We start from the raw sequence: 18,950 nt of genomic DNA, 5'->3' as shown, positions 1-18,950 counted from the left end.
CGGGGGGGGAGTGCACGGGAGCATCACCGGCGCTATTGTGCGGAGGGGACACTGCCCCACTGTGGGGTGCCGGGGGGGGGGGGACACTGCCCCGTTTTGGGGGGACACAGGGGGGTCACCGCCCTATTTGGGGGATGGGGGGGATACTGCCCCGTTTTGGGGGGACACGGGAGGGTCACCGTCCCGCTTTGGGCACTCGGGGGGGGCACTGCCTCATTTTGGGGTGCGTGGAGGGGGGACATTGCCCCAGGGGGGGAATATGGAGGGGGCGCTGCGCCCAGGGGAGGCACTGGAGCATCGGTGTCCCCTTTGAGAGGTGAATGGGGGGCACTGTCCCTTTGTGGGGTGGAAAGGGGAGGTGTGGGGACACTGTCCCATTTGGAGGGGGGCACGGGAGGGTCCCTGGGCTGTTTAGGGGGGACAGTGTGGGGACATGGCCGGGGGGGGGGGCACAGCCCCATTGGGGGGTACATGGGGAGGGCCACTGCTCCTGGGGGGGTCTCTGCCCCATGGCGGGATGGGGGGTCACTGCCCCATAGCGGGATGGGGGGGGTCTCTGCCCCATGGTGGGATAAGGGGGTCACTGCCCCATGGTGGGGGGCCGCCCTGCTGGGGGCCGGCCCGGGAAGGGGGGGGGGGGGGGGGGCGGTGCCACCGGCCCCGTTAAAGCGGCGCGGGGGTGTGGGGGGGGGGGCGGAGGCCCGAGGCGACGGGGATGGGCAGCGAGGGGCAGCGGGGACGGGAGCCGGGACAGGGCGACCCGCAGGCCCTGCGGAGGGACTGCCAACACCGGTGGGGCCGGGGGGGAGCTGGGGGGGGGGGGGGGGGGGTGTCACTTGGGGGAAAAGAGGGAAAGAGTCCGGGGGGAAGGGTCAGGGGAGATGGGTGGGGGGGGGGTCATTGGGGGGAGCGTCGGGGGGGGTCAATTAGACAGAAAGGGTCTTGGGGGGACAGGTCTGGGGGTGACTTCGGGGGGAAAGAGGGAAAGAGTCCGGGGGAGCGGGATCTGGGGAGAAAGGGTCAGGGGGGTCAGTTAGGCAGAAAGGGTTTTGGGGGGACAGATCTGGAGGTGGCGCTTGGAAGGGAAAGAGTTGGGGGGAAGGCTCCGGGGGGACGGGTCTGGGGGGGGGCAGATCTAAGGGGTCACTTGGGAGGAGGCTGTGGGTACAGGGAGGATTCCTGGGGGGCTGCAGGAGGGAAAAAGGGGGGGAGGCATTTAAACACCCAGGACCAAAAAGGGGGTTCCCCTCCCTGCTGCCCCCCCCCCCCCCGCTCAGCTCCATTTCCAGCTCAAAAGCGGATTTTTCTGCTCCAATAACTCCCTGTGGTGTCCTGGGACCAAGGCGGGTGGGCAGCTCCCCCTCCTCGGGGCAGGGATGGATTTGGGGACAGGGGTTCTGGTCCCCGTGTCCCCCTCTGTGCCACCCCCAGCCTTGATCCCCCCCCATCCCGCAACCCCCATCCCCTGCAGAATCTTCGTCAACCGGAGCCTGGCGCTGGAAAAGATCAAATGCTTTGGCTTCGACATGGACTACACCTTGGCCAGTGCGTTTTGGGGCTAAGAAGGAGGAAGGGGGGGCTCTTGGGGGTCCCCTGCCCACGCCGCCCCTGTCCCCCGCAGTGTACAAGTCCCCCGACTACGAGGAGCTGGCATTCGCCCTCCTGCTGGAGCACCTCGTCTCCATCGGGTACCCCCCCGAGATTCTTGCCTATAAGTATGACCCCACCTTCCCCACGCGGTGAGTTTTGGGGGGGCACGGGGTGGGGGTGTTGGGGCCCCCCAGCCCGCTGACGGGGGCGCGGCGCAGGGGGTTGGTGTTCGATGCCCTCTACGGGAACCTGCTGAAGGTGGACTCCCACGGGAACCTGCTGGTGTGCGCCCACGGCTTCCGCTTCCTCAAGGGGTGAGTGCAGGACCCCCACCCCGGGGAGTGGCACTGGGAATGGGAATGGCACTGGGAATGGCACTGGATTGGCACTGGATTGGCACTGGGAATGGCATTGGGAATGGCAACAGGAATGGCACTGGATTGGCACTGGGAATGGCATTGGATTGGCACCGGGAATGGCAATGGGAATGGCACCGGATTGGCACTGGGAATGGCAATGGGAATGGCACTGGATTGGCACTGGATTGGCACTGGGAATGGCACTGGGAATGGCACTGGATTGGTACTGGGAATGGCACTGGGAATGGAACTGGGAATGGCACTAGACTGGCAGTGGGAATGGCAGCGGGAATGGCAATGGGAATGGAACTGGGAATGGCACTGGGAATGGCACTAGACTGGCAGTGGGAATGGCAGCGGGAATGGCACTGGGAATGGCATTGGGAATGGCAATGGGATTGGCACTGGGAATGGCACTGGATTGGCACTGGGAATGGAACTGGGAATGGAACTGGGAATGGCACTGGGAATGGCACTAGACTGGCAGTGGGAATGGCAGCGGGAATGGCACTGGGAATGGCATTGGGAATGGCACTGGATTGGCATTGGGAATGGCAGCAGGCCAGAAAACACTGGGAATGGCAGTGGACTGGGGGTCAGCCTGAGGACTGGGAATGGCACCAGGAATGGCGCTGGGCCGGGGGACAGCCAGCTACCGGGAATGGCACTGGGCCAGGAGGTATCCGGACACTGGGAACGGTGCTCCATACTCCCTCCCCAGGGCCGAAATCCTCCACTATTACCCCAACAAATTCATCCAGAGGGATGACACGAAGCGCTTCCACATCCTCAACACCCTCTTCAACCTCACGGGTAAGAAGCGCCCCATCTCCGCGCGCTCCCTGCCTGCGCCCGCGGCCCCCTCACAGCCCCCTCCCCGCAGAGGCCCACCTCTACGCCTGCCTCGTGGACTTCTTCACCAACTGCTCCAGATACGTGAAGTAAGGGGGGAGATGGGGGCGCTCAGCTGGTGGGTCGGGGGTCGTTGTGTCTCCTTGGCACAGCATCCCCTTCACCCCCCCAACTTTCCCCGCTTTCGCAGCTGTGACACTGGCTACAAGCACGGCAACCTCTTCATGTCCTTCCGCAGCATGTTCCAGGACGTGCGCGAGGCGATGGACCAAGTCCACCTCTCGGTGTGGGGCTGACGGGGGGGCTGGGAGGGATCTGAGGGGGGCGGGAGGTTCCGCTGCCGCTCCCAGGACTGAGCCAGCCCCCCCCCCCGCTGTCCCCTCCGCAGGGCTGCCTGAAGGAGAAGACCCTGGAGAACCTGGAGAAATACGTGGTGAAGGATGTGAGTGTCTATGGACGCCCCTGGACCCCTCGGATGGGTCCCCGTGGCTCCCCCGGCCCCCACGCTGACGCGCTCCTTGCCAGCCCCGCGTGCCGCTGCTGCTGAGCCGCATGAGGGAGGTGGGCAAAGTCTTTCTGGCCACCAACAGTGACTACAACTACACCGACGTGAGTAGAGGGGACTGTGTCTGAGGGGGGCTGAGGGGGTTCTGCTCTCCAGGCGTCGGTGGTGGCCATTCCGGGTGTCCTTGCAGGCCATCATGTCCTACCTGTTCGACTTCAGTGATGGGGATACGGTGAGTCTGTCCCTGTGGGGGTCCGGGGGGATGTGCAGATGCCATCATAGCCCCTCGCTGACCCCCCCAAAACCGGCACCCGGCAGCCCGGGACCCTGCAGCGCCCATGGAGATCCTATTTCGACCTCATCGTGGTGGACACACGCAAGCCGCTCTTCTTTGCCGAGGGCACCGTCCTGCGCCAAGTCAACACGGTGGGGCCAGCGCCACGGCAGGGGCCGAGGGCACCACGGGGTGGGTTTGCAGTTGGGTGGGCACCAAGCAGGCACAGCTAACGGCACCCCCACCACCACCACGCGCGGACCCAGGGGTGTTGGATGGGGTTTTGAGCCCACTGATCCAGTGGGAGGTGTCCCTGCCCATGGCAGGGGTGGAACTGGGTGGGCTCTGAGGTCCCTTCCAACTCAAACCATTCTGTGATTCTATGGTTCTATGATCTCTTGTCCCAAAGGACACAGGGAAACTGCGCATCGGGACGTACACCGGCCCCCTCCAGCACTGTGCCGTCTACTCTGGCGGTGGGTGAGCGCCTGGCCGGGTTCCGCGGGCAGCACGGGGGACGTGCCCGCACCGTGGCCCTGACGTCCGGCTGTCACAGGCTCCTCGGACATCGTGTGTGACCTGCTGGGCGTGAAGGGCAAAGACATCCTCTACATGGGGGACCACATCTTCGGGGACATCCTCAAGTCGAAGAAGCGTCAGGGCTGGCGCACGTTCCTGGTGGTGCCTGAGCTGGCTCGGGAGCTGCAGGTCTGGACGGAGAAGAGTGGTAAGCGGCACCCGGCCAGGGACACGGACCCTGCCTGGGCAGGGATGTGGCCAGGCCCAGCTCAGGGAGTGATCCAGGGCCTCCTAACCCTCATGGATGGCAAAACCAACCCCATGGGACATGGCCGATGTCCCATACGTCATGAAGGTAGTGGGAGAATGTCGCCTGCGCTCATCCAACCCCATTGCCTTGCAGAGCTCTTTGAGGAGCTGCGGAGCCTGGACCTCTTCCTGGCAGAGCTGTACCAGTGAGTGGGCACGGGGACACTGAGCAGGAGACACCCACGAGGAGCCCTCCCAGCGAGCTCCCAGCTGGTTCTCTCCCACTCCAGGCACTTGGACAGCGGCAGCAGCGAGCGCCCGGACATCAGCTCCATCAAGCGTCAGATCCAGGTGATGCCTGAGCAGCGCCCCAGCTCAGCCCCTCGCCTGTGGAGGCACCCCGGAGGCGTTGAGTGCCCTGACTGTCACACTGCGCCCACAGAAAGTCACGCACGAGATGGACATGTGCTACGGGAAAATGGGCAGCCTCTTCCGCTGTGGCTCACGCCAGACACTCTTCGCCAGCCAGCTGATGCGCTATGCGGACCTCTACGCTGCCTCCTTCATCAACTTCCTCTACTACCCCTTCAGCTACCTCTTCCGGGCATCCCCTGTCCTGGTAGGCAGCCCCCAGCCCTTCCCGCTTATCCACTGTGCCTCAGTTTCCCTCTCTGCCTGGGTGGGGCACCCAGCCCCTTGGCTGCGCCGTGCCAGCCACACTCTGCCAGGCTCTCCCCACCGCAGATGGCACATGAGTCGACGGTGGAGCACAGTCACACCGGGGAGGCCGGCACAGCGCTGGCGCCCTGGCTGGCCCAGCACAGCCACCCTGGCCAGCAGGTGGGTGCAGGGGACAGAGGGGCAGGAGCACCTGGTGGCTGCAGGGGTCCCAGTGCCGGCACCCTGATGCCGGGGTGTCCTGTGCCCACTGAGCACCCCTGGATTCCCACAGGACTCCAGCGGTGAAGAGGAGGATGACGGAGAAGCCTGAACCCCCCCCAGCCCTGCTGGCGGCTGAATGGGCGTTTGGTGGCCCGAACCTGTGCGCCGCCTCACCCCCTCCCCAGTGCTGCAGCAAGGGAGCCCCCCCCGAGCTGCCCCGTGTCCCCACCTTCACTGTGGCCCTCAACCAGCTCGGTGCCAGCCCAGGGCCACCCGGCTATCACCGGAACCCACCTCGCACCAACAAAACCCACCGTGCCCTGGGTGGGGGTCCCAGCGCTGGCACTGGGGGAAGCGGGTGTTGCTCAGGGGTCTCTGCTGCTCCTTGGGAACCCCTTTTCCTACTATCACTCTCTTCTGTTTCCTACCCTTTTCTATTTATAAAAGATAAACTCCTGGCATCACAGAGACATAAAATTGGCAAACTGTTTCCCCCCCCACCCGGCCAAGCCTGGGAGGTGGAGGCAAAGGGCAGTTCCCAAATCCTCAGCTGGCAGCTGGGACAAATGAATGCCCCTGACCAGAGCGTGGCAGCACCCAGCTGCCCCCCCCCCACTGTTCTGCACCCCAGAGGAGGGGGCCAGGCCCACACCAGGACTTCCAGATGCTGCTCTGAGCCTTCTTCCAGCACTGAGGCTTCTCAATAAAGATGCTGAGCCAGCGCCGGTGGTGGCTGTGTCCAGAGAGGCAGAAGGGTGGGAATGAGGACAGGAGCGCTGCTTGCTGGGGATTGGAAGGTGATGCTGGGGCTCCCACAGCCCCCTGCGCTGCTTGACTCCCCTGACAGCAGGGAAACCTCACCACTCCATAGCAAACAGCCCCACACCAGCTGCCTTGTGCTGCTGCTCACTCTGGGTCTGAGAGGAGGCTGCTGGGAGGACCCCGAGTGCCTAAACAGGGCTTCTCTGTGCCCTTCTGGACCGCTGGGCTGAGGCCAATGGCATGAGGTTCAACAAGGCCAAATGCCGGGTCCTGCACTTGGGGCACAACAACCCTGTGCAGCTACAGACTGGGGGAAGAGTGGCTGGAGAGCTGCACGGAGGAGAAGGACCTGGGGGTGCTGGTTGACAGCAACTGACCATGAGCCAGCAGTGTGCCCAGGGGGCCAAGGAGGCCAACGGCATCTTGGCTTGGATCAGAAATGGGGTCACCAGCAGGTCCAGGGAGGGGATTCTCCCTCTGTACTCGGCACTGGTGAGACCACACCTCGAATACTGTGTTCAGTTCTGGGCCCCTCACCACGAGAAGGATGTTGAGGCTCTGGAATGTGTCCAGAGAAGAGCAACAAAGCTGGTGAGGGGCTGGAGAACGTCTGACGAGGAGCGGCTGAGAGAGCTGGGGTTGTTTAGCCTGGAGAAGAGGAGGCTGAGGGGAGACCTCATTGCTCTCTACAACTGCCTGAAAGGAGGTTGTGGAGAGGAGGGAGCTGGGCTCTTCTCCCAAGTGACAAGGGACAGGACAAGGGGGAATGGCCTGAAGCTCCGCCAGGGGAGGTTCAAGTTTGATATCAGAAAAAAATTCTTCACAGAAAGAGTCATGGGGCACTGGCAGAGGCTGCCCAGGGAGGGGGTTGAGTTGCCTTCCCTCGAGGTGTTTAAGGAACGGGTGGATGAAGTGCTGAGGGACATGGTTTAAGAGAATGTTAGGAATGGTTGGACTCGATGATCTGGTGGGTCCTTTCCAACCTGGTGATTCTATGATTCTCAGCCAGACTCAGGGCTCTGAGAGCTCAGACCACTGCATCCTAAGGGCCTCTCTCCCCTTGCATTTGCTGCCCTTGGCCTCCTTGGGGCCCGTATGGAAGCTGCGGTGGTCCCATGGTACCCCAGCCCCTCCACCCTCTCCCCAGTTTGGCAGAGTTGGTGCTGCTGCACGTGGCTCAAGATGTGGGGTCTGTGTGTTCCGCTTGGCACAGAACATCCGGTTGCTGTCCAGGTAGGATGCAACGCGGCTCTGGAGCAAATCCCTCTGGACATTAGTTCCAAAACACTGGAAGGCGCCTGGAACACCGCAGAGTGTGACTCACATCATCCTACAGCAGGAAAACAGGGACATGCGTCACAGCAGAGGAGCTGTTGCAGGGGACACAGCCCAGGGCTCCAGCCCCTCCTGAGCGTCTCCAACACTGCTCATCAGGCCACACTGCATCTCTACAACAATTGTTTATTTAATTTAAAATAATGCTTTTACATATGAAATAGGTTTGTTTTCTGCCACTCTCACGTATTTACATATGAGAGACAGCAAGATAAGTCAGCCGAGCATGTGCAAAGCGGTACAGGAGAGCGAGCAGCCTGTACCCCACCAGGACCCCTCAGCAGCAATCTGGGGGATACGAACTCAACCCCTCCAGCTCCTCCACCTCTGGCAAAGCCTTGTTTTTCCGGAAGAAGAACTGAGTCTCCTCTTCAGCATCCAGGATTTCACTGAGGGATGAAACCACAGGGTCATGGTCCTTCAGCATCTCTGGGTAGTGGCTTCCAACCTGCTCTATCCGCAGCGAGCGCCGCACAGGTGTCAGGAATTTCAGCTCCCGGCCTTCTAGCAACTCCTTTCCTCTGCAGAGAGAACAACAGCCTTTAAGTAAATCTACCAGGGAGTGCTGGCACAGAAGGTGCTGCTGCCAGGAGCAGCTCAGCCTTACCTGGATGCAGACGTAACTTTTAACTTGATGGAGACAGGCAGGCTGGTCAGGGAAGTCCCGGTCTGGCGGGGAGTCGCTGCCTCATGCTGCCCCTCACTCGGGCAAGGCGTTGCAGGCTTCTGAGGAATGGGCTCCTCAGCCTTTTCCCCTGGCAGGAGAGGGAAAGGACAGCATGGTTGCAGAGAGCAGCAGCCGGGGAGGGATTCCAACACCGCAGCACTTTGAACACAGGCAAAGGCACCTTGCTGCAGAGGCACGATGGCCTGGGACTGTGCCCAGACCTGGCAGAGGAGTCTTGACCCACTTTTGAGATCAGGATTCCAGACTTCCACAACACTCGGTCTCTGTCTAAATCAACAGGGACACGGGGTGCTGGGACGGACTGCAAACCACACTGCTTCCCTACCTGCAGCAGCAGGGAACCCCAGCCTGCCAGCCAGCCCCTACATGCACAGGTTACCTTCGGATGTTTGGTCTCCAGCCTTCAAAATATCAAGGACAACCTCTCTGAGCTCCTGGAGTGGCTGCAAGGAATGTAGAACACAGGTCAACGCAGGCCTGACTTGCGAACAGAGACCCAGAGTCACAGGTGAAGAGGAGAAAAGGTTTTTACTGCATTGTAACACCCAGGAAAAGGCTGTGAAATTTCCCTTCTGCAAGTCAGACCTGGCAGTACCCGGCACAGCTGGGCTGGCATTCATCCTGCACAGGTAAATCCTACTGAATGCAGCAGTTACACTGCCCAGACAAGCACAGAGCTGCCCCACATCGCTTCCAGCTACAGCTCCAATGTGGCACAGGGTCCGTGTGTCCTCTCCATCCTCTCTCTGGCCCTATTCATTCCTGCTGAGCACTGCCTACTTGGCTGATTAAAGCCAAAATGTTTTGATGGGACAGATTGGAACCAGCGACTCTAAATGGCTGTTTCACCTGTGACTCTGGTTGCCCAGAGCAGTGGTGTCTGCCCCATCCCTGGAGGTGTTCAAAGCCAGGCTGGATGGGGCTTGGAGCAACCTGATCCAGTGGGGGTGTCCCTGTCCATCACAGAAGGGTAGAACTGGGTGGGCTTTGAGGTCCCTTCCAACCCAAACCATTCCATGATCCCACTGCTAAAATCATCCCAAAGTCCAATCCCTGGATCTCAAGGAAACCAGCTGGCACAGAGGCAGGGAACACAGGGTGGTACGGAAGAGCACACCTCACTCACCACAGCCCCAGCGCAGACAGCAGCTTTGTACAACCCCGTCACATCAAAAGGGCCATTCCGGGCGAGCAGTTTTGCTTTGCAGATCCAGAACTTGGCAAATTTCTCTGCCAGGGGCACGTGGGACAGCAGTGCAGAGAGCTCCTCTGCCTGGGCACCCTGCAAGAAGGACAAGGTCCCAGAGAAAGGCGTCAATGACAAGGGCCAGAGGTGAACACGGGGGAGCTGTCTGCACGTAACCACCCCCTAGGAAAAGGATTCTCAGAAGAGCCCGGTTTTGCAAATCCCTAACATAATCGTGGACAGATAACAGCTTTTCTGCCTCCATTTTCCCATTAGTAAAATGAGCCTCGTAGTTCAGAAGGATGTCAAGGAACACTCACAGAGCCACTAAACCCTAGAGCAGGGCTAGTGGTTAGCATTCCCAGAGGTGATGCTTCCCAGCACCTGAGGTCCACCAGGGACACCCCTCAATTTGGCCCAGCCAGCCTGGGCTGCTGCTGCAGGAATTCCAGCTGCAGACTGCACTGCCAAGTGCCAGGATGCGGGCAATGACACCAATGACACCAGCTCCCTGACCTGCTATAGCTCCATTTTCCCCATCAGTACATCTCACTGACTGCCTCTGACCTATTCCTAATTCCTCAAGGACTTATACTTTCCCGACGCATGATGTCACCTCTCTGGCAACAGCAGCCAGTGAGCAGGAACGCTTGCTCCACACCCCTCTGTGCAGCTGAGGCAACATGGCCCTCATCTCCTGGGATGCTCCAGAAGAGGAACCCATTCAATCATCTCCTTTCCCATTCCCACCTCCTCAACAAGCTTCAGGCACTCAGTCAGGAGGTTGTCAATCTTCTCTAGGAAGAGCTCCTCTGGTTTCTCTTGCTTCTCTTTCTCCTTCGCATTTCTACAGGGTGGCTTCACTGCTGTTTTCTGAAGCAGTACCATAGGCGGCCGCTTGTAGGCTTTCCCTTTGGATGCCAACCACTCCTCCAGCTGTTTCCTGTCAAAGGACCAAGGAATCGCTGTTACAACCCCAGCAGACCACCAGCACTGGCCAGGCCACTGCTTTCCCTTGGGATCTCCCTCTAGTCAACTTCAGCTGCTTCAGTGCTTCTGTCCTAAATAAAAGGCATCCACGCTCTAGGTTGGGAAAGAAAAGAACATGTTTAAGTATGCCTGAAGACAAAACAGGAAAGCAGCCACACGCTGATTTTGTGCAAGAAGAACCCAGGGTACCACCAAATCTCATCCCCACCCTCTTTTTTTTTGTGGGGTGTCAAGCTCCAAGCAAGCATTTGCTGGTAAGTTTCTGGACCCTGTTTTCCCCATGAGGGTGCTGGTTCACCCAGTTAAACACTTTAAACTCTGCTGTCCCCTGGAGGCCAGCACAGAGTTGGCCAAAGCTGTTACTTACTTACGATCTGCAGCAGTTGGGGTCTTGGGAACCCGCCTAGCCTGTACTCCACTTGCTTTCAGCAGCTCTGGTTTAAGCCTGTCTCTCGTATTCCTAAAATCGCTCCCAGTTGTTTGAGTTTTGAAGCCATATGTGCTGCGAGGCTGGTTTTGAGGGGCTGTTGCTTGGGACGCTGCTGTGCATCCGAGAGGCACCACCTTTGTGTCCTTCCGATCTGCCTTCCCGCTCACTATGGGCCTTTGCCATTGCACAGCGCTATCTGGCTTCAGGCTGGATTTTGGGTTTGTGGTCCTCTGGTGCTGGATGGAGGGCGGAGGCTTTGTGGAAGAACTTTTCATTTGCAGGGGCCTGCTGGAGTGCTGAGTTTTGACACTTGGTTTTTGAGACACGCTCTGTGAGCCTGGCAGTGTTTTCCTGAATTTATCTTGGATTGGCTGCTCCTTAGCCTGGCGGCTGCCAATTCCATCCTTCAAGCCCATGATGGTTCTTGACGTGATGGCTGAGCTTTGCCTGTGAGCCGAGACTTTCCGGCTCCCAAAACTGTTTTTATCAGACTGAAAAACTCTGTTCAGCACAGGGTGTGTAGAGGTTTGTGCACGGACGTTTTCTTTGTTGCAGACCAGCCTGTCCTGCAGGCCCTCATTGAGGGAGCAAGATGTCCCCAGAGCGGAGTTGTCACTTCCAGTCTGAGGTGCTGCAGCAGTGACAACCTTCAGTACAGGCTTCTTGTTCTTTTCTGGATCCAGGTGACCAGAGACTGAAGTTGAGGGTCTCCCTCTGAGTTGCGTAGAGTGGCTCATGCTTGGCACAAGCCCCACAGGAAGCTTTGCAGTCTTCCTCGGCTGCTCTGGACGCACCACTGCCCTCTGAGACATATTTGAACGGTCGTGCTGAGGAGTGTGGCCAGCGTGGATGGGTTTGGAGGGCTCTCGGTGCTGTGTGGACTTGGCAGTGAGCTTGCCACCCCTTTGAGTGCCTTTCACTGTGTTTCTGACATCCTTCTTGATCCCGTCAGCCTGAAGAAACAGAGCAAACCTCAGCCCTGAGGAGAGCTCAGCCGGGTCAAAGCCCAGCAGCTTGCGCCCACCCCAGCCCTGTGGATCTTCGTGTGAAGGCTCGTGGTGACAAAGCCATTGTCAACAGAATGACACAACACCTACCAGTGCATGGGCAGAGGAGCCTCCCACACTAAGTTCCTCTAGAAAATGATTAGTTGACTTATTGCTGCCTACTTAGCAATCTGTGATGGCACACCTGGAGTTCGCTGTCTCAATTTGTGTGCTCTGCTCTGCCTTCAAGCATGAAACATAAAGCCAGACTCAAAAGACTTCTACTTACATTCCCCAGTTCAGAAATGGGTTCTAAGGCTGGATTTAAGTGATTTGTCTGGTCCTTTAGAAAGGGTCTGTAAGAAAACAAACAAGACACCAGGTTAATGAACGGCTGCTGCAGAAAAGGTTAAATATCTAAAGCGCCACTGGTTGTTGCAGTCACAGGAGTTTACAACAAAATCAAACTGCTGTCAAGGAAGTACAATGTAATATTCATTGTTTTTCTTTCATGTGGCCACAGAAAAGCAACACAAAACATTGACATCTAAAGTTGTCACAAAGCCTGTGGCTCCTGCTGATGAGTAACCGAAACGGTTCCTGCGGGCAGGGGGCTGGTAGGCAGGAGACTGCGATGGGTTTGGAGGACTCCCGGTGCTGCTGCCCCTGGCTGGTGTCCTGACCTGCCCTGTATACCACAGGCAGCCGAGGTGCCTCCACACCGGCCACAGGTCCTGGCAGCGCCGTAGAGCCTGCTGGCTAGGCTTTGCTCTGCCGGGGTGAGCTGCAGTGCTGCGGCAGCTGATTCTCCAGCCCCTCAGCTGCCCTGGCACTGGCAGTAACGCAGGACAGCAGGGCAACAGCCCTGGCTCTCGGCTCCCCATCCTGTACTCCTCCTGGAATTGAAGCCCTCTGACAGCAACCAGCTGCAGGGTTCTCCCAGCCCTCTGCTCCAGAGCCAGCAGCTCAGCTGCCAGGGAAGATTAATGCCTGTGCAGATATTTTCCTGTAATGAATGAGCCTGGAGAGTCAGGGCATTGTCCTCTATTCCATATGAGTGCCATAAAAAGATCATTAATCTTCTCTCCTCTTTCTGTTATATTAGTGGTGTTTTCCAGAGCGTGGCAACAGAGACTGGTTTGTTCTTTCTGCTCTCTGAGACTGCTTCCCTTTATCTTCTCCCTACGGAGAAGTTTTATGGCTTCCATTGCACTACAAACACCATGAGAAATACTCATTGCAATGAGGAGTCTTTCAGCTGTTCAGGTTTGCAAAGCACAGCAGCAGTTTCAATTAAAAGCTTTGCAGAGACAGCCTGCAAGCGGCCACTGCGCTCACAGCACTGCATCCACACGCAGCCCGCCCCAGCGGCAGAATGCCCAGAGTCAGCCAACTCATTTCACAGGTAGCTGTACCTATTTCCTTTTAAATGCACTGAAAAGGCCCCTTCCTAATGTTAACTTGTCCCAGAAGGCCACTGGAAGAAGCAGCAGTGGTGAGACCTGAAACATCCCTTTTAAAGACCCAGTTATGAAGCTGAGCTGTGGGCAAAGGGCATGTCCCACCAGCCCCAAGATGAGAAAATGTCACAGAAGTTCAGAAAACACCAGGGCCAGGGCTCTTTAACATCTTCATAAATGACATGGATGCAAGACTTGAAGGTTTAATAACTAAGTTTGTAGATGACATGAAACCAGGGGCAGCTGCTGACACTCTTGAGGAAAGAGAGGCCTTGCAGAGGGTGCGGACAAACACGAGAGCTGGGCAATCGCCAGCCACAAGGAGTTTAACAAGGGCAAGTGCTGAGTTTTGCACCTGGGACACAGCAGCCCTGGGTGGATAGACAGGCTGGAGAGTGAGAGGCTGGAGAGCAGTCCTGCGAAAGGGATCTGGAGTTCTGGGCGATGACAAGTTGACCACAAGCCAACAGTGCCCTGGCAGCCAGCTGTGTCCTGGGTGCATCCAGCACAGCATTGCCAGCCAGGCAAAGGAGGGGACTGTCCTGCTCTGCTCTGGGGATGCCTCACCTTGAGCACTGGGGACAGTTTAGGGCACCACTGGGTAAAAAGGATCTGAAGCTACTGGAGAGCATCCAGAGGAGGACATGGAGCTGATGAAGGTTTTGGAGGGGAAACTGTATGTCTCTGTTCAGCCTGGAGGAGGCTGAGGGGAGACCTGATCGCCCTCTGCAGCTTCCTCCCACGTGGAAGAAGAGAAGAGATGAGCACCTGCTCCTCTCTGTTGACCAATTACAGGACCTGAGGGAATGGCAAGAAGATGCCAAGCAGGGTTAGGTTGGGAAAAGGTTCTTCCCCCAGAGGGTGGTGGAGCACTGGAGCAGCTCCCCAGGGGAGCAGTCACAGCCCCAAGCCTGACAACAGACCAGAAGCATTTAGCAACACCCTCAGACCCATGGAGTGAATATTGGGGTGGTCCTGTGCAGGGACAGGAGTTGGACTCAATGATCCTTGTGTCCCTTCCAACTCAGGACATTCTGTCATTCTGTGACCCTGTCTTAAAGACCCAGTCATGAAGCAGCGTTGTTAGCAAACAGGCCTGTTCTGACAGACCCAAGATGAGAAAATGTCACAGAGATACAGAAAATACCCAGAAGAGATATCGCCCAGCAAGAAATGCCATCACCCAAACCATCTTTTTGCTCCTGCTGCTGCCAGGCAGCTGCAGGGAGAGTTGCCCAAGGTCGCTGCCTTGACAGCAGGTACTGGCAGGAGATAGCTCTGCAGCTAAGCAAGAGGCTGTGGAGAGAGGGCAGCTGCTGGGAAAAGTCAGCGTTACCTCAGAGAATCATGGACTGATTGGGGTTGGAAGAGATATTACAGGTCACAGATTCATAAAAATTGGAAAAGACCTCTTGGCTCATCCAGTCCAACCATCAGCACAGCCCCACCATGCCGAATAAACCATTTCCCCAAGCACTTTTTGAACACCCCAGGGGTGGAAACTCCACCACTGCCCTGAGCAGCCTCTGCCAGAGCTTCACCACTCTGCCTGTAAAGGCATTTTTCCTAATATCCACTCTAAACCTCCACTGGCACAACTTGAGGCCATTTCCTCTTCTCTCATCCCTTGTTGCCTGGGAGAAGAGTGCAGCACAACCTCACCACAATCTCCTTTCCAGGAGCAAGAAAGACTTTTGAGATCATAGAGTCCAACCATACCTGTCCACTACTAAACCACATCTCTGAGCACCTCGTCCACCCACATTTTAAATCTGTCCAGGGATGGTGAATCCACCACTCCCTGCACAGCCTCTGCCAGTGCCTGAGAACCCTTTCAGTAAAGGAGTTTTTCCCAACATCCACTCTAAACCTCCCCTGGCACAACTTAAGGCCATTTCCTCTTGTCTCATCCCTTGTTACTTGGGAGCAGAGCCCAGCACCCACCTCACCACAATCTCCTTTCTCAGAGCTGCAGAGCGCAATGAGGTCTCCCCTCAGCCTCCTCTTCTCCAGGCTAAACAGCCCCAGGTTCTTCAGCTGCTCCCAGAAACCCTGCGCTCCAGATCCTTTCCCAGCTCCGTTCCCTTCTCCAGATACGCTTCAGCCCCTCAAAGTCCTTCTTGGAGGACCCAGAACTGAACCCAGGGTTTGAGGTGTGGCCTCACCATTACCAGGTATAGGGGGACAATCCCTTCCCTGCTCCTGCTGGCCACTCCATGGCTGATCAAAGCCAGACGCTGTTGGCTTTCTTGGCCTCCTGGGCTTCTGCTGGCTCACGTTCAGCTGCTGTTGACCAACACCTCCAGGTCGTTTTCCTCCAGGCAGCTTTCCAGCCAGTCTTCCCAGAGTGTGGGGTTGTTGTGACCCAAGGCAGGACCTGGCACTTGGCCTGGCTGAACCTCACACAATTAGCTGTGGGATCATCCAGTCTAAATCCAACATCCTCCCGACTTACTTGGTATTGAGGTGTTTCAGCTTTTCCTTGGCTGCCAGGTAGTCCTGGAGCTGTTTTCTCCGCTCATCTGCAAAGAGATGGTAGGAAAATGCAGTGCACACACCATGACCTCAGTGTTTGGAGCACCGATGAGAAGGTATTTATTTCACATCCACTGCACCACCATGCAGGGGGCCTTGATCCCTGCCCAAGCCTGGCACTGCTGCTCCCAGAAATTCCTGGAGCGTTTCCACGCACGGGATATCACCATGGGGCTCACAGGCACATAAAGTCCAGAGCTCTCTGATGCTCAGGGTCTGATGCTGCTCAAAACCTTGGCTCGTGGGGCTCAGGTGACTTGCAGAAGGGAAGCAGAGATGCTGTGAGCGACCCTGCTTAAGCCACGTGTCCCACAAGCCTGAGCCCTGTTTGGGGGGACAGGAACAGGTGGGAAGAGCGAGGGGTGTCCCTGTGGGGCAGCACGGGCCCCTCTGACCCCCCTGGTTGAGCTGCAGTGCTGGAGTCTCTCCTGGCAGGGACAGCCTGGCTTGGCACCACCCCACCCCCCTGTCCCCCCGGTGCCCCCAGTCCCCCCCAAGACTCCCTAGAGCGCCTCAACGCACCTCTCACCCCCCAAACCACCCTGTGCTCCCCCTGTGCCCCAGCAGCCACCGGCCCGGCCTTGAATCTCCTGCTGCCCCCATTTCACAGGTGCTCGAGATTGCCCCAGTGTCCCCACAGATCCCCCACCCCTGCCCCACTGCATCCCCACAGCCCCCCCACCTACCTCACAGCATTCCTCACCCCATACCCCTGCCCCACAGCAGCCCCACAGCCCCCCCACCCCTGCCCCTGCCCCACAGCACCCCTCAGCCCATATCCCTCAGCCCATATTCCTCACCCCACACCCCTGCCCCACAGCACCCCTCACCCCATACCCCTGCCCCACAGCCCCCACCCCTGCCTCACAGCATCCCTCACGCCATACCCCTGCCCCACAGCAGCCCCACCCCTGCCTCACAGCATCCCTCACCCCATACCCCTGCCCCACAGCAGCCCCACAACCCCCCCAACCCCTGCCCCTGCCTCACAGCACCCCTCACCCCATACCTCTGCCCCACAGCAGCCCCACAGCCCCCCCCGCCCCTGCCTCACAGCACCCCTCACCCCATAACCCTGCCTCACAGCAGCCCCACAACGCCCCACCCCTGCCCCTGCCTCACAGCACCCCTCACCCCATATCCCTCACCCCATACCTCTGCCCCACAGCAGCCCCACAACCCCCCACCCCTGCCCCTGCCTCACAGCACCCCTCACCCCATACCCCTGCCCCACAGCAGCCTCACAGTACCCCTCACCCCATATCCCTCACCCCATACACCTGCCCCACAGCAGCCCCACAACCCCCCACCTCTGCTCCTGCCTCACAGCATTCCTCACCCCATACCCCTGCCCTACAGCAGCCCCACAGCCCCCCCACTCCTGCCCCTGCCTCACAGCACCCCTCACCCCATAACCCTGCCTCACAGCATCCCTCACCCCATACCCCTGCCCCACAGCAGCCTCACAGCACGCCTCACCCCATATCCCTCACCCCATACACCTGCCGCACAGCAGCCTCACAGCCCCCCACCCCTGCCCCTGCCTCACAGCACCCCTCACCCCATACCTCTGCCCCACAGCAGCCCCACAGCCCCCCCCGCCCCTGCCTCACAGCACCCCTCACCCCATAACCCTGCCTCACAGCATCCCTCACCCCATACCCCTGCCCCACAGCAGCCTCACAGCACCCCTCACCCCATATCCCTCACCCCATACCTCTGCCCCACAGCAGCCCCACAACCCCCTGCCCCTGCCTCACAGCACCCCTCACCCCATATCCCTCACCCCATACCTCTGCCCCACAGCAGCCCCACAACCCCCCACCCCTGCCCCTGCCTCACAGCACCCCTCACCCCATACCCCTGCCCCACAGCAGCCTCACAGTACCCCTCACCCCATATCCCTCACCCCATACACCTGCCCCACAGCAGCCCCACAACCCCCCACCCCTGCTCCTGCCTCACAGCATTCCTCACCCCATACCCCTGCCCTACAGCAGCCCCACAGCCCCCCCACTCCTGCCCCTGCCTCACAGCATCCCTCACCTCATACCCCTGCCCCACAGCAGCCCCACAACCCCCCACCCCTGTCCCCGCCCCACTGTGCCCCCACAGCCCCACCACCAACACCACTGCCCTACAGCGTCCCTGCCCCACAGCAGCCCCACAACCCCCCCACCCCTGCTTCACAGCACCCCTCACCCCATATCCCTCACCCCATACCCCTGCCCCACAGCCTCCCACCCCTGTCCCTGTCCCCGCCCCACTGTGCCCCCACAGCCCCACCACCAACACCACCGCCCCACAGCGTCCCTGCCCCATAGCGCCCCTCCGCCTCACCCCCTGTCTCTCCCCAGCCCCCCTCCGCGTCCCTGCCCCACGGCGCCCCACTCCCTCACCGCTCGCCCCCGCCCGCTCCATGTCGCCGCTGCCGCCGCTCTCTCCGCCCCAACCGCCGCCCGCTTCGAACGGGCCAATGGGCCGCCGGGGGGGCGGGGCGAGCCGTGACTGGCCCGAGGGGGCGGGGCGCGCGGCAACACGCGTGACGTCACACGCAGAGGGGCGCAGAATCCGTGGCGGGAGGGGTGAGCTCGGAGGGGTCGTGTACTGTACTCATAGAGTCATAGACCGGTTTGGGTTGGAAGGGACCTCAAAGATCATCTCATTTCAACCCCTCCTGCCATGGGCAGGGACATCCCACTGGATCAGGCTGCCCAAGGCCCATCCAACCCGGCCTGGAACACCTCCAGGGATGGGGCAGACACAACCTCCCTGGGCAACCTGGGCCAGTGCCTCACCACTCCCATGGTGAAGAAATTCTTCCTAATGTCCAGTCTAAATCTGCCCCTCTCCAGTTTATACCCATTCCCCTCATCCTGTCACCATAAGTCTTTGTGAACAGTCCCTCCCCAACTTTCCTGTAGCCCCCTTCAGGTTGTTACATGATCTCCTCTGAGCCTTCTCCAGGATGAACAACCCCAACTCTGAGCCTGTCCTCATATGGGAGGTGCTCCAGCCCTCGGATCAGCTTTGTAGCCTCCTCTGGACCCGTTCCAACGGCTCCATATCCTTACATTGAGGATTCCAGAACTGGGGACAATCCTCCAGATGAGGTCTCACAAGAGAGGAATAGAGGGGCAGAATCCTCTCTCTCACCCTGCTTGCCGTGCTTCGTTTGATGCAGCCCAGGACATGGTGGGTTTCTGGGCTGCAAGCGTACGTTGCCGGCTCCTGTTGAGCTTCTCATCAACCAGCACCCCAAGCCCTCTGCAGGGCAGCTCTCAATCACATCACCTCCCATCGTGTACTGAAATCGGGAATTGCCCCAATCCATGTGTAGGACCTTAC

General features: G+C 59.0%; 2 protein-coding genes across 4 annotated transcripts; one reads left to right on the top strand and one right to left on the bottom strand.

Moving 5' to 3' along the window:
- Nucleotides 1–706: 706 nt before the first annotated feature.
- Nucleotides 707–5,871, top strand: LOC104057924 (cytosolic purine 5'-nucleotidase). Of its 2 annotated transcripts, none has more exons than XM_054049636.1 (18): nucleotides 707–792; nucleotides 1,472–1,545; nucleotides 1,622–1,739; nucleotides 1,809–1,904; nucleotides 2,671–2,762; nucleotides 2,833–2,890; nucleotides 3,040–3,085; nucleotides 3,190–3,243; nucleotides 3,327–3,410; nucleotides 3,497–3,538; nucleotides 3,625–3,732; nucleotides 3,990–4,056; nucleotides 4,137–4,307; nucleotides 4,503–4,554; nucleotides 4,639–4,699; nucleotides 4,791–4,967; nucleotides 5,093–5,188; nucleotides 5,301–5,871. In XM_054049636.1, exons 1-18 carry the CDS (start codon nucleotides 716–718, stop codon nucleotides 5,337–5,339), a joined length of 1,512 nt encoding a protein of 503 aa, XP_053905611.1. In that variant the 5' UTR covers nucleotides 707–715; the 3' UTR covers nucleotides 5,340–5,871. The 2 variants fall into 2 exon arrangements, with proteins under 2 accessions (XP_053905611.1, XP_053905610.1); XM_054049635.1 differs by having other exon boundaries at nucleotides 2,992–3,085.
- A 941-nt stretch (nucleotides 5,872–6,812) lies between these two features.
- CKAP2L (cytoskeleton associated protein 2 like) lies at nucleotides 6,813–18,069 on the bottom strand. 2 transcript variants are annotated; one of them, XM_054049632.1, is made up of 9 exons: nucleotides 18,002–18,069; nucleotides 15,523–15,589; nucleotides 11,897–11,963; nucleotides 10,559–11,574; nucleotides 9,952–10,144; nucleotides 9,133–9,297; nucleotides 8,395–8,458; nucleotides 7,935–8,082; nucleotides 6,813–7,848 (listed from the first exon to the last, which is right to left on the bottom strand). In XM_054049632.1, the coding sequence occupies exons 1-9, from the start codon at nucleotides 18,021–18,023 to the stop codon at nucleotides 7,605–7,607; spliced, it is 1,986 nt and encodes a 661-aa protein (XP_053905607.1). In that variant the 5' UTR covers nucleotides 18,024–18,069; the 3' UTR covers nucleotides 6,813–7,604. The 2 variants fall into 2 exon arrangements, with proteins under 2 accessions (XP_053905607.1, XP_053905609.1); XM_054049634.1 differs by having other exon boundaries at nucleotides 6,818–7,848; nucleotides 9,142–9,297.
- Nucleotides 18,070–18,950: the final 881 nt, after the last annotated feature.

This window comes from Cuculus canorus, chromosome 26 (assembly GCF_017976375.1).
Source record: "Cuculus canorus isolate bCucCan1 chromosome 26, bCucCan1.pri, whole genome shotgun sequence".
NCBI classification, from domain to species: domain Eukaryota; kingdom Metazoa; phylum Chordata; class Aves; order Cuculiformes; family Cuculidae; genus Cuculus; species Cuculus canorus.
The sequence above is the reverse complement of the archived record's forward strand: the minus strand, read 5'-3'. Positions and strand labels throughout refer to the sequence as shown.